This window comes from Equus asinus, chromosome 21, assembly GCF_041296235.1.
Source record: "Equus asinus isolate D_3611 breed Donkey chromosome 21, EquAss-T2T_v2, whole genome shotgun sequence".
Taxonomy (NCBI): domain Eukaryota; kingdom Metazoa; phylum Chordata; class Mammalia; order Perissodactyla; family Equidae; genus Equus; species Equus asinus.
This window is the reverse complement of record NC_091810.1, coordinates 34,633,234-34,660,831: the sequence shown is the minus strand read 5'-3', so window position 1 is coordinate 34,660,831 and position 27,598 is coordinate 34,633,234. Positions and strand designations below refer to the sequence as shown.

The 27,598-nt window shown below is 45.4% G+C and overlaps 1 protein-coding gene across 2 annotated transcripts in view; it reads right to left on the bottom strand.

The window, feature by feature from the left end:
* Positions 1-26,716, bottom strand: part of LRIG1 (leucine rich repeats and immunoglobulin like domains 1) — a 114,502-nt gene extending 87,786 nt beyond the window's left edge. The window contains exon 1 of one of the 2 annotated variants that reach the window (XM_014859317.3): positions 26,057-26,716. In XM_014859317.3, the coding sequence (XP_014714803.3) occupies positions 26,057-26,283 (227 nt within the window). In that variant the 5' untranslated portion in view covers positions 26,284-26,716. The remainder of the gene's footprint in view (positions 1-26,056) is intronic. The other variant, XM_044755211.2, reaches the window with a different exon arrangement.
* Between the last annotated feature and the right edge of the window lie 882 nt (positions 26,717-27,598).

The window sequence follows — 27,598 nt, the reverse complement described above, 5'->3', positions numbered from 1 at the left end:
ATCTTCTAGGTTTCAAATATTCAAATATTATCTCCTAGGTTTATCTTCCCTTTCTTTCCTGGCTACCTCCAAACTTAAAAAATGAAGATTGCTTGAATACAGAGAACAGATCCCTGGTGTGAAGTCAGCCAAATTTGAAAATTGAATTTACCCAAACTTTTCAAGAATACATCCGCTGTATTACAAGAAGGCACGCGAGCCTCTCTAGCTAAGTATTTTTTAAAGAAAATGCACATTTTTAAAAGGTCAGCCTCCTGGCTAACAGTTAAGTCGCTGACTTTATTAGCTAGCTTATCGACTTGGGATCTCGCGCTGTCAATTTTTCCATTGGGCTTTTTAAAGTTAACGTGTGTCATGAAATGCCTGGCTGAAGCCAAAAGACAAAGTTTTTCTGTCTATGATACTAAGACGTCATGAAACACTGTAAAGTTAAAAGCCCGTCTCCATTGCTTTCCCAGGGCTTTGGCGGCTTCTCTGGCTCTGGTTGTTGAAATGGCTAAGAGGGCACTAAGTCAAGGTGCAACCACCACACAATATTTCAACATGCATTATTTTACAGACTGCTTTCTGCTATTAGAATATGGAACTTCCTTTTCAGTGAAATTATAGGCACAAAGAATCAGAACCTCCATCCTTGAACGTATTAAAATTTTATGATGTCAAAAGGAAAACTGGTGGTGAAAATGACTGAGCCACATATACTTTCATTTCTTCTTCTTTTTTTTCAATCATTCACCAAGGCCTCTAAAAAAAAGATGCCTCACCTCTTCCACATAGTCCACTCACATTCACCAAGGCCCAGTGCATCCTAACACCAAGACCTCCTCACACACACACAGACATGCCTCTTGACAGTTTGCAGTTCCAGGTCATTTACTCCTAAAGATGTTACAGATGTAGCTTAAAGGGTAGATCCAAGCGGTAAATTCCACTTGCTAAGCTATACCTTAACCAAATAATGAATACTGGTACCTACGGAAGGTGAGTCCATTTTTAAAGTCAATCATCAGCACAGGCGATTAAAAGCCCTACCAAAAATCAATCATAAGTGACTCCTTTTGGAGGCTCAGTTACAGGCTGGAGGAACCTAAGAAACACCACGTGTACTTCTGGATACGCCATACCCTCTCTGTGTGCTAGGGAGAGACAAGAGCCATTCAATTCTCACCTTAGCAGGACATCAAGGACCGCAGGTCACAGTTACCCCAGACACCCAAGAAATCAGCTACATTGAGGCAGCTGCCTTATGAACAGCTAGAACTTCTTTGCTTAATACTTATCTGATGAACACACGTCCCTCCAGCTTCCAACATCACTCCTTGTTAAAGATTACATACTCAGATCGAAGTTTGTTCAAGTCTCTGCTCAGCTTGCCCTAGTCAATGACTCCACCATGACTCCCCTCCAATAAGCATGCTACCTGGGGGGGGAGGGGAGCGGAGTCTGGCTGGGGAGAGGCTGACTTGCTCTCGTACGCTCCACACTGACTAAATCATAAGCCCTCTTCAGTTAGACAGTAGTTCAGCTCTGTGCCTCAAGATACAGAGGATCAAACAGTACGGTTTCGGGTAAGGCAGAGCTGGCTCGATAAGGCATTCAGCTACGAGACCCAGCCTGTCCTCCAGCTGAGACTCCCCAGGCTGGCTTCCCTTTTCCCTCACTCCTCCACACTCAGTCCTGAAACACTGTCAAAGCAAATAAAAGGTGTTCCAACCCCAAGTCCAGTCCACATGGCCACACAAGCATGACTTTGCAAAACTCTGCTGGCAACCACATTGACTTGCAGCAAACTCAACTGTGATCGATAAGCCAAAGCAGGTTCGGATTCGGGTAGGTTTAAGCTTGCACAAGCACAAAGAGAAAGCCACTCACTCTCAAACCCAAAGCGACCGCAGAAAGCACCTGCACAAACTCGTCAGGGTGGCTGATAAGGTCACAAGCGCCTCAGAAAAGATCTTCTACTCCTAGAGGCATGAGACAAACGGGAGGCCTGTCACACTGCTGGCGTCAATATTTATCTAAGGCGTAGGTATTCGCGATGGTATAAATCAGGCACTTTTTCAATTCACTCGTTCACGTCATTTGCCACTACAAAGCCCCCAAACAGAGATCCATTTACAGCTTGAGTTTCTTTTCTTCCATTTCCATACAGAAGGCTGACTGCGGGGCCCACAGTCTATGTCAGCAATAATCCCAGCAGCTCGAGAATAAAGGGTTCAATGTATTTCAGAACTGCCAATATCAAATGGCACTGCACCCGAGGACAATAAAGAGATGGGGAAGGGAAACAAAGTGCCTGCTTTCTCCCTTCCCATGGCATGCATGTTTTCCGCACTGGAAATGAGCAAAGCTTAGCCCTTGCAGTAAAGTAACTGAACCCCTAGAACCACGCCGAGGCATTTTTAAGTGTGACTTACACTGCAGGATTAACCCAGCAACCACGACCCAAAGGTATGTGAAGCTCAAAGGAAGCCATGTGCTATGCAACAGCCCTGTTTGGTCAGCTCCAATTCTCCCAGACTACCTCCTCCTTCACCCTCTATGGAGTCTTCCTCCCTCAGCCTCCCCCACCCCCAAAATAAAGGCCTACACAATTTCCCTTCCCAGGTAAAAGTGAGAGGAGATAACTAGTCCATCATTATGAACATTAGGAGGCCCCTGCGACCTCTGAAAATAGCTGTGCATTGTGGAAACCAGGTTCACAAATGGATTCCTCCAAGTCTCTTCCCGTCACTCAAAGTCCTCAAGTCCCCTTTCTGCAGCGGATGCTAACCTGCAGCTCCCTCAGTCAGCTGTGTTGGCTTCTTCCAAGGAGACTCACTGCGGCGGCCCAGTGGGGAAGGCCGACTTCAGGTTTCCATGCTAAGGAAATCGAGGCACTGGACAAAGATGGCTCTCTCCAGTGACAAACCGAAGAACCTGCCTCAAAGCCTTCTTGCAAAATTGCTGGGAATTGACATTAAAAAGATTCCTTAAGCCAGCTTCCTTAGGAGCTCACTAAATCTCCTTTGCTGATCCCATATACACAACTTTTCCCAACTAGATGGGTCTCCCTCACTAGGATTCTGGATACTCCATGCAGCCCGATAAGGATCATCATCCTTATTATCTGCCAACAGGCTACAAATCACTTCAATTCCTTTCTAAGCAAAACTGCGATGGCAAGTGATGAGCTATGATATATGAGGCGCGTGTGGTCTGTGAGGGGCCAACATTCCTACCTCTGCTTTAAATACGCCTGTTGAGTGAAAGCAGGCAAGCACTGAGCCCAAAATGGTAGCGGCCGAGGGTGTGGTCGGTTTTATTTTTTCTGGCATAAAAATATACATGACACTTTAAGTGGCCAGTATTTCCTCACGCACACTGAAGTTAATAATTCACAAACCAACTGACATTCATCAAGGATCAGAAAACTTAAAGGTGGTTTATGTAAACACTCCTGTTCTTGTTCTTATTTAACAGCTGGTTTATTTAACTGATGGCTTCTGTTGCCATTAGGGGCAGGTAGCACTTCAAAATACACACTACCTGGGTCACTTAGCCTCTGAGTTTCTCGTTATGCAAACTCTGGCAAGAATTTTCCTCCCTGATGGAAGAGTTAGATGATTCTAGTAAGGTGAAAATATAGGACGAAATCATCCCGGTTTGCTGATAAGACTGTTGTAATCATGCTCTCTCAGTTCTAATCCAGCCCCTCCCAATGGACAATCCCCAAGACGCCAACACAGGAAGGAGCAGTAGGTTGGTTGGAACAGCACTTATCCCAGAGGCAAGCTGCCTGGATCTCAGAGCAGACTGTCTCACCCACATGAGGAAGACATGCCTCTCCACTCAGTCACCCCCAAAAAGGAGGGAATGCCCTCTCCTCTCAGACCGTATGCTCTCCACGTCTCTTTTGACCTCACTCAACTTCAGCCTATCTCTAAAATCACCTGTATGTGTGGTGAGGATGCGGAAGGGAAGGAGTCCAAGGAGGCCTTCTCCAGCCACTATCTGAGTGTCCCCAACCTGCTACAGGACAGCAGGATTACCAGGTGGTGGTGGTGGTGGTGTTTTCAACCAAAGGAAATTAACCTTGGGGGTATGAGTTATCTGCAAAGCCGTGGACTTACTACCAACACATGATCCACAGCCTTGGTTTATGAATCCACAAGGCCACATGAACGTCCACATAAGCCTTGTTAAAGAGGTTACACATTAACCACACAGGATCTCAGGGAAGACCTATCACCTCCACCATCTCCACACCTTTTATATCGCGCCTTGAAAGGGCTTTCTGGAAGTTGCAACCATGGAATTTGAAATAAACGGAGATGGGTCCATTTTTTCAGTTTTTGTTTTTCATAAACTAATCTCAGTGGGTGCAGCTGATCCTTAAAAGACGGCGAGTTAATTCCTGAGGGGCAGAAAATGACAGCAAACCCAAGAGGGCAAACGTGTAGCATGGCCAACCCGTGGTTCTTTCCACAGGTGTGTGTGGCTAGATGTCTCAGGGGCCCAGGGAAACGATGCTTGGATAACATAGCAGAAAAGCCAGTGGTCACTCACATTGGGTTTGGAAATGAATGAATACACAAATGCTTACGAAGCACCTGCTATGTGCCAGGAATGGAGCTGGACTCCAGGACAACGCCACAGCAAGGTGGCCTCTCCCCCAGGAGTTTACAATCAGGAGGGAAAGACAGACGCTGAGCAAGTCACCAGAGATGTGTTCCAAAGGCTCTCCTGGAACAAGACAGCAGCCACCCTTGCTTGGCTGTTACAGGAAAGCTCTCTGAGGAAATCTTTAACCTCAGACCAGAAGGACTGCAGAGGAGGCACAGCTGTGAGAGCACAGGCGGGGGCGGGGGGGGGGGGGGGGGGGGCCGGCGGGCTGAGGAAAGGGTGTGGCTGGCGAAGGAACGACCCAGTCCTGTATGGCGAGCTCAGAAAGCCCCTGGCATCAGGCAATGGCGGAGGAAGGCAGGAGGCAGGGGAACAGTGACTTGGAAGCAAAAAGACTTGTAGCTGAGTCCAAGGGAGCCACCGTCTAGGGCAACAGGTCTCACACTTAAGCCTCCAAAGCAACGTCCCCCCCCAGAGCTGTTTAAAATGCAGATTCCAAGGGCCAGCCCTGTAGCATAGTGGTTAAGTTCACGTGCTCCACTTCAGCGGCCCAGGATTCGTGGGTTTGGACCCTGGACACAGACCTACACAGTGCTCATCAAGCCATGCTGTGGCAGCATCCCACGTGGAAAACAGAGGAAGACTGGCACAGATCTTAGCTGAGCAACATTCTTCCTCAGGCAAAAAGAAGAAGATTGGCAACAAATGTTAGCTCAGGGAGGATCTTCCTCACCCCCTCCAAAAATGCAGATTCCCAGTCCCTAACACCATAAATTCAGACTCCAGAGTCAATGGAGGATTAACAAATGCCTACTGGCTGCCTGGAGGACTAAGGGAGGGCCACCACATAATCACTACTTCACTTACTAAGAGAGATCAGCCTGCAGACCAGTCTACCTAAATTGGCAGATCACCAAAGGTGGGTTGTCACTATTTTTCCGAAGTGTGTACCTGCAGGCCTTCCCTCAAGCTCCCCTCCACCACCTGGAATCCCTGCCTCTATCTGTCCACTAGAATGAGACTAAAGATGACGAAATTAAAAACAAAAAGCAAAAGATTTGATCCTCCACACCCAGGCCCAAGGTTCTAAATGCTTGCAGAGTTTCAGCAGTAACCCCTGAGTAACCCAAGGAGCCACTCTCCCTATGGTTTCTTGTGTAAATGAAACTGTTGCAAGGCCTTGGCTTCCTTTCCTATTAAAAACCACCAGGGCCACAGTTTTCAATTAACTGTGTCAGCCCACCACCCTGAAGCAGCCCAAGTTCAATATGTCTTTCCCCTGCCCCCAGCTTCCGGTCTCCACCAAGCACTTCACACCTCCCTATTGTAAACCTGTCCAGAGCAATTACCCTGCCTGTGTTTGGACAGCCTCAGTACTGCATTTCTGTCTAATTTATAGCAGCAAAGCTGTGTCGGCAAAGACAGGCGTGCCCTGGAGCAGAGGAAATGCGGAGAAAATGGTCAGACTTGGCTATAAATGCATATGCACAGCAAATATCCTCAGGTTAGAAGAGGGCAAATGTTCCCACTCTCCTAGTGGCAAGCTCCTCTGTGATGAGCTCCCATGAAGCGTCTCAAATCTGGATTCACGGCAAGAAAACCACTGTTCTGTTCTACCACATTTCCTCCTTCACCTGGGATTACAAACAGGGACGCACATGAACCAAACCAATCAGGCAAGTACTGTCCATTGTATTTCTACTGGAAGATCTTGAAAGTCTCAAAAATCTTAAAAATACAATTCTTTTCAACTAGGAAGATAAGTCAGAGACTAGCATCCCTTCCTGGGGAATATCCCAAACCATCCAAAATTGTACAACCTGTCTCTTTTTGGGCAAAGAATCTGAATAGACATTTCTCCAAAGAAGATACACAAATGGTCAATAAGCACATGAAAAGATGCTCAGCATCACTACTCATTAGGGAAATGCAAATCAAAACTACAATGAGATACCACTTCACACCCACTAGGATGGCCATCAATAAAAAGACACACAATAACAAGTATTGGTGAGACTGTAGAGAAACGGGAACTTTATTCACTAGGGGAAGTGCAACACTGTGCACACAGCCTCTGGGAAACACTCCAGCAGTTCCTCAAAAAGTTAAACATGGCTACCATATGAACCAGCAATTCCACTCCCAGGAACGTACCCAAGAGAAATGAAAACATACATTCAACACAAAACTTGTACACCAATGTTCAAAGCAGCATTATGCACAATAGGCAAAAATTGGAAACAATCCCAAGTCCATCAACTGATGAATGGATAAACAAAATGTGGTACATCCATAAAATGGAATGTTACTCAGCCACAAAAAAAGGGAAAGAATGGTTGATACACGCTACAACATGGAAGAACCCTGAAAACACTAGGCTAAGTGAAGGAAGCTAGACACAAAAGGCCACGTATTGTATGATTCCACCTACATGAAATGTCCAGAACAGGCAAATCCATAGAGCCAGAAAGTAGATGTTGTCAGGGGAGGGGAAGGAACAGTGGGGAGAGACTGCTAATGGGTACAGGGTTTCGTTTTGGGGTGATGAAAATGTTCTGGAATTAGTAGTGATGGTTCCACAACTCTGGGAATATACTAAAAACCCTGAAACATATAATTTAAAAGGATGACTTTTATGGTATTTGAATTATATCTCAATAAAGCTGTTAAAAAAAAAAAGAAGAAGAAGAAAAAGAAAAAAACCTGCTGCCTTAGCAGGCTCTCAAAATTCCAGCCTAAAAATGCCACCTAGCTACTTCTGTACCACAAAAATGCAGAAATAACCTCTTCCTCTAAGTGCTAGTAGATAAATGAAGTGGGGAACAGGCAAAATAGCCACATTTCGGATGGCAGAGCTACGATCCCACCATCAAAATCTCTTCCATTGGATCAGCTTTCTTGCTTCCTAAACTGTGCTACCCTCCCTGCCACAGAGCTGCTCTCGAATCCACCAGAAGTAGAAAATCTCACTTGGAGTTTATCCTCCCACAGAAAACAAATTCCCAGGATTTCGAAAGATCATTTTTTTCCTTCATTTAATTATTTATAAGGCTGTGAAAAGCAGGGTTCCCAATGGCCAGTCATTCAAAAATTAAGAACAAACCAGAAGGTAGGAGGAAATGTCACCACAATGGGGAGAAAATAAATTAGTTAGATTAAGATTAAGATCTAAACCCCTTTCTGTGTTCTCGCAGGCAGATTTTAGAATAACAGCATGCTATTTCTGGAAATGTCCCTCCAGAGGAAAAGCTGGGAGGGTGGGGTGGAGACTCTACATTTCAGTTTTCGATTAAAATTTGCTGAAGTTGACTGAAAGCAGATATAAATGGCCAACACTCCCACCTGACCCCACCCACACACAGGTATGCTGGTCCTCCCTGGCCGAGAGCATGACCCTCCATGCCTCAGGTACCACACTGCAGCACTGCCCTCGCCAGCAAAGATGTAGTTAACTGGAAAGTCCGAAAGTCTACTGGGGCCAGGATGCGAACCAACATCAAAGAGATTCCAGTTGCTCCCCTTGTGCAATAAACTTCTTTCACCCAACATCATTCACACTTTCAGAGTGCAAAGTTCACTCTGATATTGGTGGCTTTCTCACTTTGTAGCTTTTTTGGCAAGTGCCCCTTGGCCTAGTTGTTCATTAATATATAATCAGAACATTAAAAGCATTGTTTCACCTTCTATGGAGGCTGGGGCCAACTGAATAAAGCCTACATTGTCCCTAGGGGGATGGGGGGTGCAGGAACCACCTTGCAACTGGCAGAGAATTCAAAGATGCACAGATCGGCGGGTATGGACATGTACACACACTCACACACACACACACACAGAGTTAAGTATTTCACAAGATGTTTTTGATATTCCTACACGGCAAAGAGCTAAGATTAAAACGTTTATCTTACCACAGAAATTGACCTGGCATTTCTTTCCTTTTAAGCCTTTCAAGACCAAATTACTCCCTACCTTTAAAACCTCTACAGGAAGTAGTGATATCTGTGGCAGGAAGACAAACGAGCGAGAAGGGACGTCTTCAGTGCGACCAGACTGCCTATGATGAGGCTGGCTAGGGCACTACTTTTACTTTTCAGATCAGACACGCACGATGACAACTCACTTTTGAGCCCATGTTTACTTTGCTGGAAGCCACATTCTAAACATGAGCTCGTCTGTAGAAGGGAAGCAGCTTACGGTCCAACCTTGTTTATGCTCCAAGTAGGTTTGACAGAAAAACCACATCAATTTGTTTTAAAATAATTCCCGTTTGCTGGAAGCTGTTCCTGAAGGTTTCCCCGCCACGCTAATCTGCTCTGATTCCTACCAGCTGTAGGTACCAGGCACGCCAGCCACAGATAGGGTGGCCTGGGCACACGCGGGCTGGCTGGACAGGGCTGCAGCAATCTGGGGCTAACTTCTGGGGCTCCACAAAGCCACTGCGACATCCCCCATCCAGGACACACAATCAACATCGGGTTAAGAAGAACACAAAAACACTTCCTGGTTCAGAGTCAAAATTTGCAACACTCCCACACAGAGCAGAGTTCTCTGTGCAATTACACCTGGGGGGGTGGGGTAGAGCCTTTTCAAACTCTCAGAAACACATCATCTCTAGTGTTAAGGACATGTATTTGTGTCCAAGCCCAAAGTTTACAGTGGATGGTACTCAGACCATTTAGTTGGCTAAATGAGCATCAGAAAAAGAAGGAAATTTAAAAAAGGAACGACTATGAATAACATATGCAATGATCTTCAGCCTCACCAACCAAAGAAACGCAGATTAAAATAATCCAATGCAATTTTCATGTATTAAACTGGTGTATGGTTACAGAAAAAAAAAGCATCTAACGTTTGTGAGGGTGTGGGGAAAATGGGCACAATTTCACATGTAAATTGGTGGCTTCTTAGAAGCAGCTGTGCCAAAAGCCCTAAGAAGTTGCATGCCCAGAGTAATTTGGATTTACTAACTCATCCTAAGGAAATAAGAAATGTACAAACACCTATGTATAAGGATGTTTACCACACTTTAGAAAAAACCTAAATGCCCAGTATCAGGGAAGTTTAATTGTGACTTAAACCGTATTTTAAAATATTTAAAGTCAAAGAAAATATTCATAATATTCAGTCTTAAAAAAAAGCAGACATTATGTTGTACACCTGAAACCAATTTAATGTTATGTCAGTTATAACTCAATTAAAAACATTTTTTAAAAACTGAATTACAAATGAATAGCAACCCCAATTTTGTTTTTAGAAAAAGCCTCAAAATAGGTATTCAACCATAGGCATTCCTGGAAATTTATATACCAAACTGATAATATTTATCAATGGACAGATATCAATTATTCTTTTTTCTTTTGTAGTTTCCTCTTTATTCAATAAAGATGTCTACCATGTGTCACCAGAAAATGAAAAGTAATTAAAATAAAAGCATGGTAACTACGTCAACAGGTCAACAGCACTAAACCCTTTAACATAAGGTCACCACTCTATCACAGCTTACTGGGTACAAAAGGGCCTTCCTACAGACTCACAGCCCAAGATCTCAATACCACTAAAGCAAACATTTGAGGCAGCGCTCACAGCCAGAACACAGCTTTCCCACTGCCTCTCTTTAGCATCTCCGGTAGACTGCGCACACCTGACGTCCACGCCAAAAGGAGCCAGATTTAGAACCCTGTCTGCCCAAAGTCTCCTGCCATGGAAGCGTCTATAAATCTAAGTTGCTAGTTTGGCTTCAACCACCAAGGGCATGGTAACCTGCCCTCAGCGTTCTTATACCTCATTCTGGTCAAGGAGAGCAGGCTTTCCGCTCATGCCAGCAAAGAGGGAGAAAAATGACCTTGGCCTGGTCCACCCTTTTTGTCAAAGTAGAGGTCTTAGCAAAGTAAGGAAGAGCCAAGCAATCTAAACCAGCTGCCTGGCCGGGGCTCAGCATAAACTGAGCAGAGTAACCACAAGGGGAAGGGTGTCTAGACGGCCTCAGTCTATGGAAGAAGCAACCCTCCCCTAGAGTGTCAACTCTGTAAAAGCAGCCTTCAAACCTTGCTCCACCAAAAGAGCAGATGAGAGACCACGCCGACAGCTGGGAACTGTCCTGTGGGCTCCCTCGCCAAATGCAACACGGAGGAGAGCTGGCGGGTCTGGCCCACGCGCCAAGGACAGCCACTTGGGATCCAGGAGGGAAGCGACACCCAGGGACCCTATGTGGGAGACAGGTCACATGCAGTGCTTAAACTGAAAAGAGTTTCAGGAATGTTACTTGGATACAGGACTTAAAAGCCACCTTCCCAAAAGAGAGGGACGAGAAAGACAGTCAATGCTTAATGTGGTACGTAAACTGCCTACCTGGCATCTTCCAACTTCTGTTCTACGTGCTGCTTCTTCCTTTCCATTTTTCTAAGTTTCTCAACACTAATATGTGGTGGGGGATGGAGGAAACTATCAACTAGATGAGGGGTATTTAGGAAACATACAGGCAGCCCTGGGAGGCCTAAATTATCTTGAGTGTCTGGGAAAGGTATTTCTATAGGACTTAGGGGACTAAACAGACTGAACACCAATAGTCCTACCTACGTCAGTATCTGGACTGAGCATTCCTTGTGTCCCAGGCTTTGTGCTAGATTCTGGGACTACAACAGTGGATCAGAAACAAAGCCAGTCCCTGCTTTCAGGGAGCTTTCGGACTAATGGGGGAATGAGATATTAATCCAATCATGACGCGAAACTTCTGTATAAAGCACTGCAGAGTCCTTCAGGCAGGAATGTAACCCAGAGGGAAGGTCTGCAATGGTTTCCGGGAGGAGAAACTTTTAGGGGGGATGAGCAGAAGTCGGCCTGAAAAAGAAGGAACATTGCTCCAGACAGAGGGAACAGGATGTAAGGGACATGTGACACAGGCAGTATTCTAAGAGCCTGGAAAAAGTCCCACGTGGTGGCCAGGGCACATGGAGCAAGGTAGGAAAGAATGATGAAGGTGGAGCGGTAGCTGGACAGCCAGAGCTTTTAGGCAGTAGGAGTCACGTGTTCCAATTTGCAACTCTGCAAAGACCCCTGTCACTGGGAGCGGGGCAAGATAGATGTGAGTAAAAAGCTCTCTGCTCTCCCTAAAGTCTGCATAACACAAAGAAATAGTATAGAAGAAAAGGTGAACATAAAATTTATCAAAAAAAATCACTCATGAATTCTACCATTCTTCCTTCCATCTCTCTGCTGTGGTCCTTTTTTAAAATGAAGGGTGGGGGCAGTGGGTCACTGGTGGCCACAGCAGTCTCCCAGAACCACATATATAGCTCACAGGGCTGCACAACCCAAGGCATGCCAAGGATTTCAGGCAGAGTATAAACTCCATCGGCAGGCTAAACTGTTTATATGTTCTGGAGTTAAAAATACACCACTCAGGTCAGCGTTAACACCAGGGCCTTATCACCAAGGCTGTTTGTAAGCTGGTTACACAAGGCCAGCCTATGACTCGCCCATCTTTTAAATGTGCCTCGATCTGCAAATTGTCTAACGATACATCAGTGAGATTATAATAAAGCCACCAAATATACACGCATTTGAGAAAAACACTTTCCAAACCCAAGGATACTTTACTGTTTATAAATAGTTTACTTTTTTTGATCCCCAAGCATGTAATATTCGCAGTTGCTCCAGAAACCAAAGAAACATGGAATGGGAACACAAACCACAACCTAACAGAAACAATAAACAACAGATGGCGAGACATATGCGCATGCGACCACCCCCTTCACCAAAGGGGCACACCCAAAATGGATTGTGACACATAAGTCTGCCAATGAAGAAGCGTGCTCTTCAAGATCACATTCAGGACACCACTTACGGAGCACTGGCTCTACGGCCAGAACTGTGCTAGGTCCTTCAGGCCACCAGAGTTGAAGGACCCATCATCGGCCTCAAGGAAGTCACAGACTTGAAAGGGAGGCAAGACAAACACAAGACAGCAGTCAGTACTAGTCTCACGGTATTCTTTCTACATACAATCATGGAGAATCAGGTTTGAGTTCTAACTCTGGGAATTGCTAGACCCTGGGCAAGTCATTCAACCACTCTGGGCCTCAGGCACAACAGAGAGGTAACAGATTTCACAGTCAAGATGATAATCAAACTAGTTCATGTACATGTGTTCTGCTGCAAAAACGGCAATTGCTAGTACTGCTATAGTTATAATAGGTAACACTCCTCAAACTTCTGCTATGTGTTAGGCTCTCTTCTAAAAATCATAAATTATTTCAATTTTGTCCTCAACACAAATTAAGTGAGGTGGGCACGACAAGTATCCTCATATAACATAAGAGGAAACTGAGTCAGACAGCTGGGCTCCAGAGCCACCACTCTTCCCAAGGTGCCACCTGACAGAATATGGCTGCCTCATCCCCACAACCACCACCCCTCATAGCCACACAAGCCGAACAAAGCGGGGCTTTGTAGAAGACGAGGACACTGCATTATCTTCCCCAGCAGACCCTGAAACACCACTCTCCTCTGGGCTTTTCACTGGTGAACACAGCTTGAACTTATTTGAAGAGTTCAAGACAAATGCTAAAATAAACTCAGACTCTCAAGTCACATTTGCCTTAACTAATGATTCTGATTAGTTGATGTTTACGAAAATTTTTTAAATGTCATCTGTCTCAAAACAAAGGGGAGGGGTCCCAATAAATAAATGTGGTTCTCATATTGCTTTCCATATATGGACACGTCTATTTTAGGTATCGCAATCTCATGTCCAATTATTCTGCCAATTTCACCTCAATGCTCATTTTTTTTTAAAACTCTGACTAGAATTTTCCAACTACACTGTAACTTTAAGCTTTTGTGTTTCTTCTACATTTAAAAAGAATGCCATTTCTCAATATATAACTCCCAGATGTAGAATTCACAGATGATTCATCTCGCAGAACAAGTGTTCGGAGACATCAGCTCCAAATAGAGGAAAAACTTGGAATTCCCTTCTCTCTCAAAGTACGAACTCGCCTAGATCTGCTCTGCTCAACAAAGTTTGTTTTCAATTATATTTCCAAGTTCTTTTAACAATAACTGCATGGCGTCTGGCACTGACACATCTGATTCTTTGAAGTGGTTCGCAAGCAGAAAGTAGAAAATAAGGAGAAAGGGGAAAGGAAAGGAGGAGCATCCATAATTTTTGTTTTAGGTCAAATATTCTTTCTTTGACATAAAATCAGACAAACAACAAGCTACGACTTCTCACCGAAGGTCCACACTGCAAGGAGCACCACCAGTGATTGAAGAAAACCTCTGAATTGACCTCTTTATCCATCAGCTGGCTCTTGATGGGAAAACAAATCCTCAGCACAAAAAAAATACGGCCTTTTACTCCTCATATCTGAATTCCAAAACCACTTTTGTTAAGTCCTCCCCACAGATCACTTAGGAGTGATCACACTTTGGGGATAAACCTCAGAACCTCTCTGAGAAACAATGAAAAGGAGGAATCCTTTCCACCCAGAAAAAAATGTACCACGCCCCAAGAAGGAAAGTGATAGGGTAATAAACAAGTAATTATCAATGGATTCCTAGGTACACGAAATTGGACAAGCCCTACAGCATGCTTTCAAGTCGAAGTGGAGAAAAAAGAAGGATGTGTGACAACTTATCTAACAGATAGATTCTGAGAATCCTCTGGGAGAAGACTAGATATAAGTAAGAAATTCACCAGAACATGTCAAGCGAGTTAACAGAGAAAATATCTGACAGTGACAACCGAGGCTCATGGAAGGGTGGGAAGATTATCTGGCCTATTTTGATTTCAGAAAGCACAAGGAAAAAGGCCACCTTTAAGTCTTAAAGGGAGAATGTTTAATAAAAAAAAAAAAAAGTCTAGTTCTTTGGTCAATTTCCTTTAGTCCTAAAGTAGTCCCTAATTCCTGTTAAATTTCCTGTTAAGAAGTTCCAAACCACTAATTGTGCCTCCAGCTTCGCTGCGTTTTAGCTGTATCCCCAAACAAGGTTCCAAATTCCCAAAATTTATTCTAAAGAAAAAAACAGAAAAAAAAATCCAGAGGTTCCATCTTAAGAAAATTTACATGACAAAGAATAAGTGAAAGGAAGAGAAAAGCCCAAGAATTTCCACTGAAGACACTAACAAATTCCATGTGGAAAAAAGGTAGATATTGAGAATACAGAAAATAAAAGCTTCTAGATTCCGCATGATAAATAAAGTCTTTTAAGGAGACCAATTATGAGAGGGATAACGATTTTCAAGAACGGTGTTTGACCAAGAGGAAACCAATGGAAACTCAGGCAGATGGGTAGATTTGATATAAACTGAACCAAAAAAACAGCAAGAGAGAGAGACTTCAAAATTGCAGAAAGAAAGCCACTGGGCTGTACATATTAAGCTGTTGAGTTTCCACCCTGAAGGCTACACGTGAAAGATCTCCCTGGTAAAAAGTTGAAAGCTACTCTGATATCCGCCATGTTCTCTGCATGTAGTGAATGGCAAACCAGCTCAGAAAGGACAGACAAGGTAGTACACAGCTGCTGGTCCTTTGGCGATTACTATCGAATGTTACAGATAGCCCATCCCATCGTTCAAGGCAGTTTATCAGCTTCCCCTACAACTTCACTCACCCCAACTATGCACAGAAGGCCTGCTTGAGATAGATGCTGCCTGCAGTGGCCCTAAGAAAGGCAGAGATAAGCGACTCTTTAGAAAAATAGGCCTTTAATTTATTTGCCTTTTTTGACCTAAGTTCTTAAAAAGCTAAATCAAAGGCCTAAAGTAGGTCTGCACCATCTTCTTTAGGTTTTCTTTGGGCCAAAGGGGAAAAGAAGCCAATAACCTAAGAAAGTAATACTGTGGAGTATTTGCTCCCCTCAATAACACCTAGGGTCCCACACACCCATTTCCCTTTGCAGCTCAGGATGTCCCTCTGAGGGTTTCACTCAGAAGCACTGAACACGCAGAGACTACTTTTAAGTAGGTATCCTAGACACACAGGTCAACTTACTAACTCTTACCATCCAATCAGTAAGCAGTTTATTCCCTCTGTGCTTCACTTAGGATAGAATCATAAACCTGAAAACAAGGAGTCTTAGAAGTCAGACATTCCTTTACAGATAGGAAATTAAGTGATTAGCCCAAGGTCACCCTGCCACTCAGTGACAGAGCTGGCACAAACCCCTAAGGTCTCCTGATACCCAGCCATGGGCTGTTTTCCTATCCTACTACATTCCTGCCTTTGTAGCTTCAACAAAATTAATTTTTTCCATTAGGTCAATAGTTTTTATCCCTCTTTGGTCAAGAACCCCTTTAACAAGCTCAGTGAAAATGTGGGCTCCTTTCTGCCCAGAAAGATGTATTGAGCTCCAAGATTTCACACATAATAAAGTTCCCTAGACCACTCCCACACCCCCCAAATAATAACTGAGGTAAGCCAGTATTTTAGGACAGTCTGGAATTCAATATAATTGAATCATTTCTAAGTATTATTTCAAATGAACTTGTGAAAGAATCCTAAAAATCTCCATAGAAGAGTTCCTGATTTTTCTCTTGGGCAAAGCACAGCCCCTCAATGAGGCCAAACCACCCGTGGCCAGGAGTCCTACCCACACACCAAATCTGAGAAAACATTCGGAGGAATTAGGGATGAGGCAGACCTTAATAGCTACAAAACATTGTAGTTTGCTTTCTGGATCTCCTCTCCTCCGAACTTGAGAAGGAAATCCTTGTCCCATTCGAGCGGCAGCTTCTGCATCCATCACTCCGTTGCAACAACAACCAACTTCCTGGAAGCAACAAGCTCTTCTGGCTGTTTATAAGTTTTGCAAGCACTGGGAGCTCGGGAGCCAGAAACTGACACCAGCCCAGGTGGAGGGAGGAAATCACAGACTCCCCCCTACCCCCAATATCTTTTTAATTAAAAATAAAACAAAAACTAAAATGTAAAGAAAGCGAATGGTGCTGGACCAAGGTAGTGCACTGCTGAAATCAGATGAAAGAACAAAGTACTACCAATTGCAAAACAGAAATTAAATTCACAGTCAGAATTTCTCAAGTGTGAGTTTCTCCCCCCATAAATTTTTCTTAAACCCTCTGGCATGTGTTTCCACTTTTCTAAACAAAGAATACACTGTAAGATGGTATCTAATCAAATATCATATAAATTTAATTAAGCTTAATATATTCATGAGTTTAACCCAACCATGTTGGACAGCTTTATCTACCGGAATTAAATTTTCACAAGTAGAATATGGAAATCATTCCATAAACTGTGACAAAGTGAATGGAACTTGGATGACTATGTAACTCCCATTCGGGTTCCTAACTAAGCTGCAGCCAGCATGAAATCTATTCTAAAAGGGAGTCCTAACTAACAAGGTAACAGGCTGTGGAGAAACCAAACTATGGACTTCTACAAAACAAAACAAAACAAAACCATTCTGCAGCTACTTGGAGAAAAGCATTTTCAAATCTGTGTGAAGTTTAAATCAAGCACAGAAGGTTCCAGGAGCCTAGTTCTTTGCTTTTTGAGGATTTTCTTACAGGGTGCCTCTAACTCTATTTAAAGCAGCCTCAAGTAGCCACAGCTGGAGGGTCAGGCCTTGCAAAGTAAACAACAGTTAACTCAATTCAGACTCATGACTTAACTACAACCAATGGCTAATTATCCCTCTATTAACCAACAATATCTGAAATATCACTTTTTAAATGACCCATTCGTAATTACATTTGTTCACTAATGGATTCTAATTAACAATTAATAGCATAGTAGAAACCTCCCAATTAAGAGCTACATAAGAGAGAGGAGAGTTCATCAGAATTGCACATTTCTGGGAAAGGACTCTAGGACAAAAGAACTTTCTAAACACCTCCCACAAGAGAAGGAAAACGGTATTCTGAGAACATATTAATTAAGAGTGCCCACAGTAGATGCTCAATAAACATTCTGTAAATATACAGCTCACCAAAATTCCCTTTGGAAAAACATACTTAAATGTTGATTTCTTTAAGAAGTTGTTCACATTCACATTTCTTAAAACCACTCTATAGTGAATTGTATGATATGTGAATTATATCTCAATAAAGCTGTTAATAAAAAAAACTACAGGGGCCAGCCCCATGGCCGAGTGGTTAAGTTTGCGCACTACGCTTCGGTGGCCCAGGGTTTCGCTGGTTCGGATCCTGGGCGCGGACAAGGCACCGCTCATCAGGCCATGCTGAGGCGGCATCCCACATGCCACAACTAGAAGGCTACACAACTATGTACCAGGGGGCTTTGGGGAGAAAAAAGGAAAAAATAAAAAATAAAATCTTTAAAAAAAAAAAAACTATAAATTTACAGATGAAATGACATGCTTGGATTAGCTTCCAAAACACACAGAAGAGAAGTGCATTGGGGCAGAGATCAAAGAAGAGCCAGGAGTTGACAACTGTTGAAGCTGGGAGAGAGTTAACTACATTATTCTGTCCATTTGTGTAGATGTTTGCTATCTCCATAATAAAAAGGTAAGGAAAAACACCCTGTACCAACAGAAGTGAATAACTTTATTTAAAAGTACCTGGCTGCATATCTAATGTTCCCTTAATTCAGATTTTGTTTTAAAAAATCAGACTTCTCAGATCTCGCAAGCAAAAGCAGCTGTATCTGCTACAGCCTACTTTCTCATCAGTTGTCACTGTCTCTGCCTAGGCAGGGCCCATGTGTCAATTTCTTTTTATCCAGCTCAAAGTGCTAATGCTTGAGACACAAAGATTTGGAACTAAAGCAAGATTCTCTCTCTCCCAGTTCAAAAGCGCTCAGTCCCTCTCATGATATCCAACAGGGTAGCATCACGTAGGCAATCCAGCGAGCAAGGACTGATCTGTGCCATGCATGCTCTGACCAAGACAGGTAGCAAAGTATTTGAACAGCAAACTATAAATGATGGAAGGAGCACAGGACAGGAAGCAGGGGTGGAGGGGACACTGGCTAAATGCTGCATAAAGGAGTCTTAGAAGATGAAGCTGTGAGATCTCTTTTATCAGCTAAAAACACCCCCTTCATTATCTCCACTGTATTTCTCAACATCTACATAACTCTGCTTACAGGACAGACCCTCACTCATTTCATTCATTTTCTTCCTAATAACATGAGACCTTGAGGAAAAAAAATACCTGTAGATCATGAAAGATTAGAGACCTACACAGCACAAAAGTTTAAAGAATAATCAATGCAAAGTCCTTAAAAAGAGACAGGCCAGGCTTTCTTTAAACTCTCTGAACACCACCGTCTGCCAAGACAAACTCAACAAGCAGTGATTGGAACCTGTATCCTGGTTCACAAGGAAACCAAGTGTATTAGGACTTGCAGAGATGAACGGATTGGTTGTTCGCACAATGGGCTTTACCGGTTATGCTAGATTAAATAGTAATAAAGACGCAAACAATCGTGGCCGTTCATGTGGGCAAGGCTGTGAATCAGGGCCATTCACTGGGGAAGGGACGCAGGCACAGGTGCAGAAGTAGCAACAGCAAACAGCTTTTCAGGTGGCATCCTTGCCAGATGCCTCAAATGACCCTGTGCTCACCTCCCATGTCCCCTACAAAGTCACTGTACGGTTGCAAACAAACCAAAACCAATGAAAAACGGCAGAGCTCTGCAGCTCTCTGCATTGAACCCAACAATCGTCTCCCCTCACACCTCCTCCTCGCTGAAATATTTCCAAACAGAAGTGGGCACAGCACAGGATTCGGTCGGCCCCACAGTCTGTAACCCAACCCCTGTTTGGAAGAGCACACCTGCATTCTTCCAAGCTATTTACTGAGGGGCGCTACTTGCACCTTGGTAGGGCTCGGTTTCCATGAAACCCTGGGAAATAATAGCATAAAATCATTAGTTTAAGGGCCTCTCACTTCTCTCCCTCCTTCCCACACCCCACCTCCCGAAAGGATAACGCTAAATAGACAGGAGTATTTGCACAACTGGAATACATTTATAAACCCCCTCAATAATTTCTGCTAATTGTATAATGTGTATAATTTGTTGCAACTGTTCATAGCTTCCCACCGGTTTGTCTGAAATTCCCAAGGGCACATGAAGTGTCACTTGTTTCACTCTATACTATCACCAAAAACTTTATGAGAGAAGGCTGCTGGCTTGTGAGCCTTGCCACCTGCCCACTCCAAAAGAGGCTTCCCATGAGAAAAGTAAACTCTTCCCAGGAGGCCTCTGTCACCAGGAAATCTGACCTGGAGAGACTGGCCATGCGAGGATGCAAAATTTGAGCTCAGGAGGCCTTAACCTTCCAACTGTGCTCCGGAATCATCAACAAATTGACCCACATTGAGGAACTGGGCTAAACACATGTGTCATCTGTCTTCACCTCAGCTGTAAGACAGAATGTTATCACCCCCTTAGTAGAAATGAAGGAAAGAGGTTCACCCCAAATCACACACACAGCTGCAAGGTGGTGGGGCCAGGAATGGACCCTAGAAATAATTTTCAGTCTCTTCATCACTATTCCCTAGTGAAGGGTGTGCGCTGGGGGGACCACCACAGATGAGGGCGCCTGCATATTTAACAGAGTAAAAGTGAAGAAAGCTTCTCCTCACTTGTACTCTTTTCCCATCAATAACCCAACCAAAGACCCGGGGTACAGTTGGGCAGCGAATGCCCATTCAAAGGACAATCTGAAGAGCTGAAGGCAGGACACAAAAAGTGTGAAACTCGAGGAAATGGAGAAACAGCTTTTTAAAAGAGAGTGACTTTTATAAGCAGATGGGGTTTATAGCTTGTGTTTCAGAAGACTGTGCATAAAGTACTTGGATAAAAATCACATAGAAAGTATTAAATAATATAAAACATAATAGTATAGAAATATATAAAGCATAAAGACTTTAGATAAGAAAAATTCAGAAGCATACTCCCTCCAAAAGAAAAACCAGGATACAAATTGGCAACTTACACTTAGATCACAGACAAACCAGAATTTTCATTTTTTTCTACAATCTTGACTTACCTATTCATTTTGCTTAGTGACAACAACGGTCATGTATCAATTTCTTCAGCAGAAAATTTCTAGTCCCACTCATGTAATTGGCCAATTAATTAGTCAGACTGTACTGCTATTCTAACTTCTGCAGTTACATAAAAAATAAATGCAGGTTCCAAGAGGGGAAACTATGGTGAAAATTTTAACCTCTGGTCTTCAAAGTCCTACTTCTTTGCATGGGGAGCTAAGAACAAATCTGAGCTTCTTACTGATTCCCACAGTTTAACTTGAAATAAAAGCAGAAGACCATCACATTACTGACACATAACACAAACTGAAGCCATGAGGTAGATGGAATGGACCCCAAAAGCTCAATGTCACGCTTAAGTCATAAAAACACCACTAGTGATCCCTGAATTTCCCACAGGCCAGGGAACATCAGGGACTTTTAGATATTTTCCCTCCTCTGCCTGGGAATTTTTCTTCCACCCCTCCTCCCTCCAGTCTCAAGACAATGCCTTCAGCCTTTGAAACTGCATCCATTGTAAACAGCTCTGAATATTAACACAGCCCAGAGTCCTGTTCGCTTTTAAAAGACCCCCAGGGTTTCAAATTGCAGCCGTTGAGGAGGAGAAAGGTCCCAGTAAGTAAATGTCACCAAGCTCATTCAAAAGGAGTTGAAAATTAGGCTTGCTCATGAAACTTAAAAGTCCTTCAACCTATGGGGTAAGTTAGAGGAATCCCTTTGAGTTTTAAACAAATGAGAAAAAGAAAAAGAAAAAAAAGACCCTGGTACAACCAACATTATTTATTGTGTATAGTGACTTTCAAATCAATGCATCCCTTTTCTAGATGTCCCTCTCCTGCGGCTGTCACTGTTAAAATAACCACAGGCTATTTTCAACAAGCTCCTTCTCCAGCTAACAGAGCTTCGGGGCTTTAGCAGGTGCATGAAACCGGGCCAGGTGCATTGTTAAGCCACACAAAACCCTAGCGGCTCTCTGCATTCCTGTCCACCCTGAAAGGGAGGATGCTGAAAAGACTTAGCACCAAGGAGACACCTCTGCAGGATGGGGAGAGGCCCTTCCATTGTGAGCACGGTGTCTGAGGGAGAGAAAGGTCAGCCAGAGGCCATCCCAACATGCTCAAGGAAGGCTGTGTGGGGAACCCAGGCAAAGGAATTAACACTGCAGAGAGAGAAACCTTCAGGTTGAGGAGCAGAGCTGGAGGGCGCGGATGCTGGTTCACCCACTAGGAACCCACTCTCCTTACGCTGCACTGAATCGTCTTCATCTTTTTGGATAATACGTTCAAAAATCCGAAGTTTGTGAAATCTAGTGACCAAATGTAATTATGGAAAGAGATGAGCACATTTCTTTTTAAAACAGTCCCTTGAAAAGTGGGCAAGAACAGCTCTGACATATCCTAAAGGCCAGAGGGACACTGTGTGCCAACACAGTTCATTTACATTGGTCCCTGGCAGTCTCTGGGCACTTCATAATTGCACAGTACTCAAAAATTCGATTTTATGGCCATAATTTCATATCAGAGGGACTTAAATAGCATGCCTTTCTCTCAAGGCAACCAATGTTATTTGCCAGAGACTTCCCCTTACTCAAAAAAAAAGTGTCAGAGAACTAGTGTTCCACCATGGAGGGGACGTGAGGCCCGGCTTCTGACACTTGTTGCAAAGGAAGGGACTCTGAGTTCAACGAAAGCTCCGTTAACCTTTGAAAGTGCTCAATCCTTTCAGATTTTCTCCCTGTCATTGCCCCATGTTTATGAGGCTCCCGCTTCCAACGACTCTTTACCCATCCCCACAAATCGGAAGATGTTCAGGGTCTGCTGAGTTCTTCTTAAATGACATCGAGACACAAAGAGGAAAAGGGCAGAAGGGAAGACCTCAGGACAATCCAGACCATAATCTACTTCTTAAAAAAAAAAAAAAAACACAAGCATCTCAGCTTAGGTTCTGGAACAATTCGGTCATCTGCACTTTCAAACTAATTTGCATAAACAGGATGGGAAGTATTTTCCAATCCCTTAATTCACAACACCCTGCACACCTGGGCCTTCCAGCACAGCTGTAAAATTTGAAAGACAAAGGCACTCTTTGCTTCACAACTACAATGGCAGCCAAGGCTTGTGTTTATTTTCTAATGTAATAATAAGCACCACTTAGGTGCCCAAACTGACAAGCTTAGATTTAAGTCACCCAGGTTTGGTCCTGCAAGTACATAAGGAGACAAAATAGAAAGAGACCCAAATCAATATCTTCATCCTAATGTGGCGCAGGATAACCACACTTGGTGTCCTTCAGTCAACGTCCTTGCTTCTGAGTGCCATGGCCCCCCACACTGAGACAGACCCTCAGGGTTGGTTCTTCCCCCAGGGTCTGCCTTCCTTCCTATCACAATCCCATTAGGCCATCATTTAGTCCCCGGAATCTGTAAGCCAGCAAACTTCTATGCTCAACTTCATGCCACAGATAGAAGTATAAGGTAAGTTGTATTTAATACTTCTTAAACAGCTTCTGAAGCCATGCTCTCAAAAATAATTTCAAAGAAAGCAAACATCTGAGTTCTAAGAAGTTCAACTTCTTCTACGGTTCTGGGAAGTTGGAATAAGGCTTGGCAGTGCTTGGTGCTATTTATGAATGTGCTGGTTGGACTATGCCAATCTCACCTACGTAATGGGACAGCAGACTCAGTGATGGCGCGACTACTACAACTATAAGTTATTGTGCTGAACAAGTTATCCTCAGGCCCCAGGAATGAACGTATTTTCCCCTCTACCAGCACCATTCCATTTCTTCTATTCAAACTACACTTACATTCACTATTAAAAACTTTTACTTTCCTGACACTAGGCCTAAGAGCAACTCCAAAATTAGATGCACTGTTTACAAAAGCAAAAAAAAAAAAGTTCCATAAAGCCACAGGTCCCCTTCTATCTCGAATCTACAGCCTGAAATTATTTGAACTAGCTGCAGTAAATCTAGTTCATGGGGTTATAAACTAGCTCAAAGCATTTCTAGACACAATAGATTCAAAGAGTATAAACTTGGTGAAACTACAAAATACTTTATCATATTATATAGAGAGATTTTCTCCCCTAAAGTCTTGCTAACTCACAGCCAGAAATATAAACCATACACATATCCTAATGGAAAATTTGTAATAAGACTAATAACTTAAATGGAGAAATCTGAAGTCTAGAAAAAAAAACACATTTGCTTGATTTTTCTTTAATCAGAAAAAAATAACTTCACAAATATTTTCCAAAGGATTCCCATTTTGTCCTGAATACCATATTGCCACATACTCAGCAGAAGTCACACTATTCACATCTTGAAATCTAAGCAGTTAACACCCTATAATCAGTAGAATCAAGCCTGCTAAAGCTCAAAATACCTAGTTTGGTATTTACTGATCATCAAATGTGTGAGTAAAAAAAGAAAAGACTGTAATTTTAAAGGTATTTATGCCATATGAAAGAAATGTCATGCAGGCAACAGAAAGCCCAAAAAATGACCAGTACTTCTGCTCCAAAAATTAAAGGGCAAGGCAGACCAGATCTTGTGACCATAGGAAAGAGCAAATAAGAGGACACCCTGTCCTCTCCCGGAAGTCACCACTTCTGAACTGTCTTCCCCACAATGCCACTGACACGTGGCATTAATAGTCACTCTTCCAACAGGTGAACACTTACGAAATTATTCTGATACTGCCCACCTGATTTTAGTTTTTTAAGAGTATGTAAAGAAAAAACCACAACACCCCAGACTGCCCCAAGGAGATAAAAATACTACCTAAGGCAACGCGGGGCTCTATCTCCCACTACTTAACACAGCCACTGCCTGAGTTCAAACCCACACTAAGACCGCTGGTTTTCACTAAGTCAGTGATTTCACAGAAGCAGCAGTATACTGAAGAGAAAACCTAAGCGTAACTAACGGGTCCAGCTTCAGAACTCTGTAGTACTTGATCGTTAAGTAACGTGTAGTGTGGGCCAAGTTAAAGATCTGTGCCCCGTTTTCAGAGGTACAGGATCTTCACATAAGAAAGGAATTAACTTCTCTTTTTTCCCCTCAAGGCAGCCAGAAAGATCCCCAGACCACATTTTCTCAGATCAAGCCACAGTTGTTCGTTAAAACTTGTGTCACCAGTATTGTTCCTCGTTTTTAAACAGTGAACGTCAAGCCTAAGGTTACTGTGCCTCTTCTATGTTCTAGGAAAAATGTCCAATTATTCAACTGAAAAGCAGACTATTCAAGATACGCCTTTTCTGGAAGGTACTAACAGTTCTGCAGAGATGCTAATTACTGATAACTGGACAGGATTTTTGACTCATGGACCAGATTTTTTAGAAGTGAAAAAAAAAAGGCTATTACATTCTACCATATTTACAGAAATCTAATGTATTTTTTTCCAGCCTCCTGTAAGAAATGACCCACTAAGTTCTGAGAGGCCAAAATCCTGCCAGCAGAGAAAACAGCCTCTTTCAGGTGAAACAAACTCTGCTTAAATGAACCAGGTCCCTGGCACCCTCTCCTGAAGTAGCACTACTCCAAAACTAACTTGCACCATTTATAGAGGACACATGCTGAAGGGTGGGCCCTACCCCACCGGATCATCAAGCCCAAAGGGGGACCTAGAAAAAGACAGGAAGCCTCTGGAACACAGTTCCCTAAAATGCCAGCCAGGTGGAAAGGGACAAACTCCCAGCAGTCACAGATCTCCAGGAACTCTCAAAGCCCCCTGATGCAGGGAGCCTCGAGGGAAGGCTGCCTTCTGCCCCAGCCAGAGCTAATTCAGGCCACCACGGTCCTGGGGGATGAGGAGGCGGCTACACACACGCTCTCACTAATAAATAATGTAAATGGGAGACCGGAGCCAAGAGTCACCTTCATTCATTCCCCACTGGAAGGCCAAGGAGCTCAGACACCGGAGAGTTGGGTTACAGGAGGGGAAAAAGAAACACATGCCCTCAGACCCCCAGACAAACTTCCTCACACTCTCCCCGCTCCAGATGTTTCCCACTCTCTCCACACACACATTCACACAAACACGCTCACCTCCAGAATCTCACTCACGAACTTCCAGATCGCCCTCACGCTCCACGGCTCATTCACCTCCAGACCCGTGTGACCATGCTCGCTCACCTCCAGACCCCCAAGACCCATGACCACTCACCTCCAGAGCCCCTCACGACCCACGCTCTTTTCTCCTTCGGGCCCTCGCCACCCACGCTCACTCACCTCCAGCCCCTCACGACCCACGTTCGCTCACTCCCGGACCCCCACGAGGCACACTCTCTTCTGCACACTTCTCACGCACGCCTCTCCCTCCGGACCCCCGTGGACGACCTCACCGCTACGATCCCATGCTAACAGTTTCCCAGCCCACACAACTTCACACATACCTCCCTCAACCCGCACCCCTTCCCTGTCCCCAAGTGACAGCGCCCCGGGGCTCGGGGAAAGGGCGGCACTCACAGGCTCCGCGTCCAGGCGGGCAGGTCTCCGGGCAGCGCCGCTAACCCGCGCCCGCCACAGTCCAGCGAGTCCCCAAGGCAAGTGCAGGCGGCCGGGCAGGGCGATCGCGGGCCGGCCGTGGCCGTGGCCGTCGCCGGCTCCGGCAGAAGCAGCAGCAGCAGCAGCCCCAGGAGAAGGCAAGGCGAGCGGCGCGGGGCCCCGAGTGCGCCCCGGACCGGCCGCGCCATCTTGTCTGGAGCGCGCTGCGAACTCCCGGCGCGGGGGCTGCGAGGGCCCGGGGGGCTCCGCTGGGCTCTAGGCTCCGCGCCGGGGCATGGCCGCCGGCACAAGTTGGCTCCGCGGCTGCGGCTCCGGCGCTCAGCGGGTCCCCGGTGCCCGGGCCGCTCCGCAGAGCCAGGAGGGGGCCGCGAGCCCCGTGCCCATCCGGGCCGACCGGCCCGTGCTCGCTGCGAACCCCACGGATCCGGGCCAGGGGTGGTCAGCGGGCGCTCTCCGTCCTCCGGCCGCGCTCCGGGCCGGCTCCCGAGCCCCAGAGCACGCCAAGTGCCGCCGCCGCCGCTGCACGCCGAGGGCAGCGCCGCCGCCGCCGCCGCTGCAGGGCAGGCGCTCAGCCTCGCAGCCTGAGCTCTGCGCCCGAAGGCATCCTCCTCTCGGCTCGGAGCGCCCAGCTGCAGCCCCCGGGCCGGACGGCGCGCTCACGCCCGCACCGCTCGCAGGGCCCCGTGCGCCCTGCTGTCCCAGAGTCGCACGCAGAGCGCGCGCGCGCAGTTCCGGGCTCCGCACGGCACCTCCGCGCAGCGAGAGCCCAGCCGACCTCGCGGCCGAACAATCAGCCGCTCGCCGCTCGGCTCCCCGCGGCCCAGCCCGGGCCAGTCCCCGAGGCCCCGCCCCCGGCTGCGCGCCCTCACACACCCCCTGGGCTCCGCGCCTCGCGGCCTCCCGCCGGCCCACGTTGGATGATTTGCAACAGCGCCCCGCCACGCCCCACGCCTGCTGCTCATTGGCTGCCGGAGTCCACGGCGGCCAGCCTGGAGGGCCATTGGAGCGCTCACCGTGATCCCTCCCCTCCCGCCTCTCCAGCCGCCCCGCCCCACTCCCTTTTCCCACCCAAGGTGTGAAGGGCGGGAGACAGGGAGGAGAAAAGGAGAGAAGGCCTCCGACTCTTAAAGGGGACGTGCTGACTGTTGGTAGAGAAGGGGGATGCGGGCAGGGGGAGAAGCGCAAAGAGCTGCCCTCTGGGTCTAGAGGAGGACAGAAGGTTGCTTAAGAGGGTAACGCCCCCGCTTTGGAGCTGTCTGGCCCCAGAATTTCTTCCCTTCTCCGCAGGCTGCAAACAGGGCCGGGGATTTAGAGCAAATCTGCACCCATTTTCCAGGTGCCCTCTAGGACCAAAGACACGGATTTAAAACTTCACAGATTTCCTACTGATGGGACATCTTTAGTTATTTCATTAGGCGTGGCAGCCTTCCTCTTCGCACAATCTGGAGTTCCTTTCTGCTCCTAACTGTTCTTGACCTCTTAAATCCAGCAATATGCCCGTGA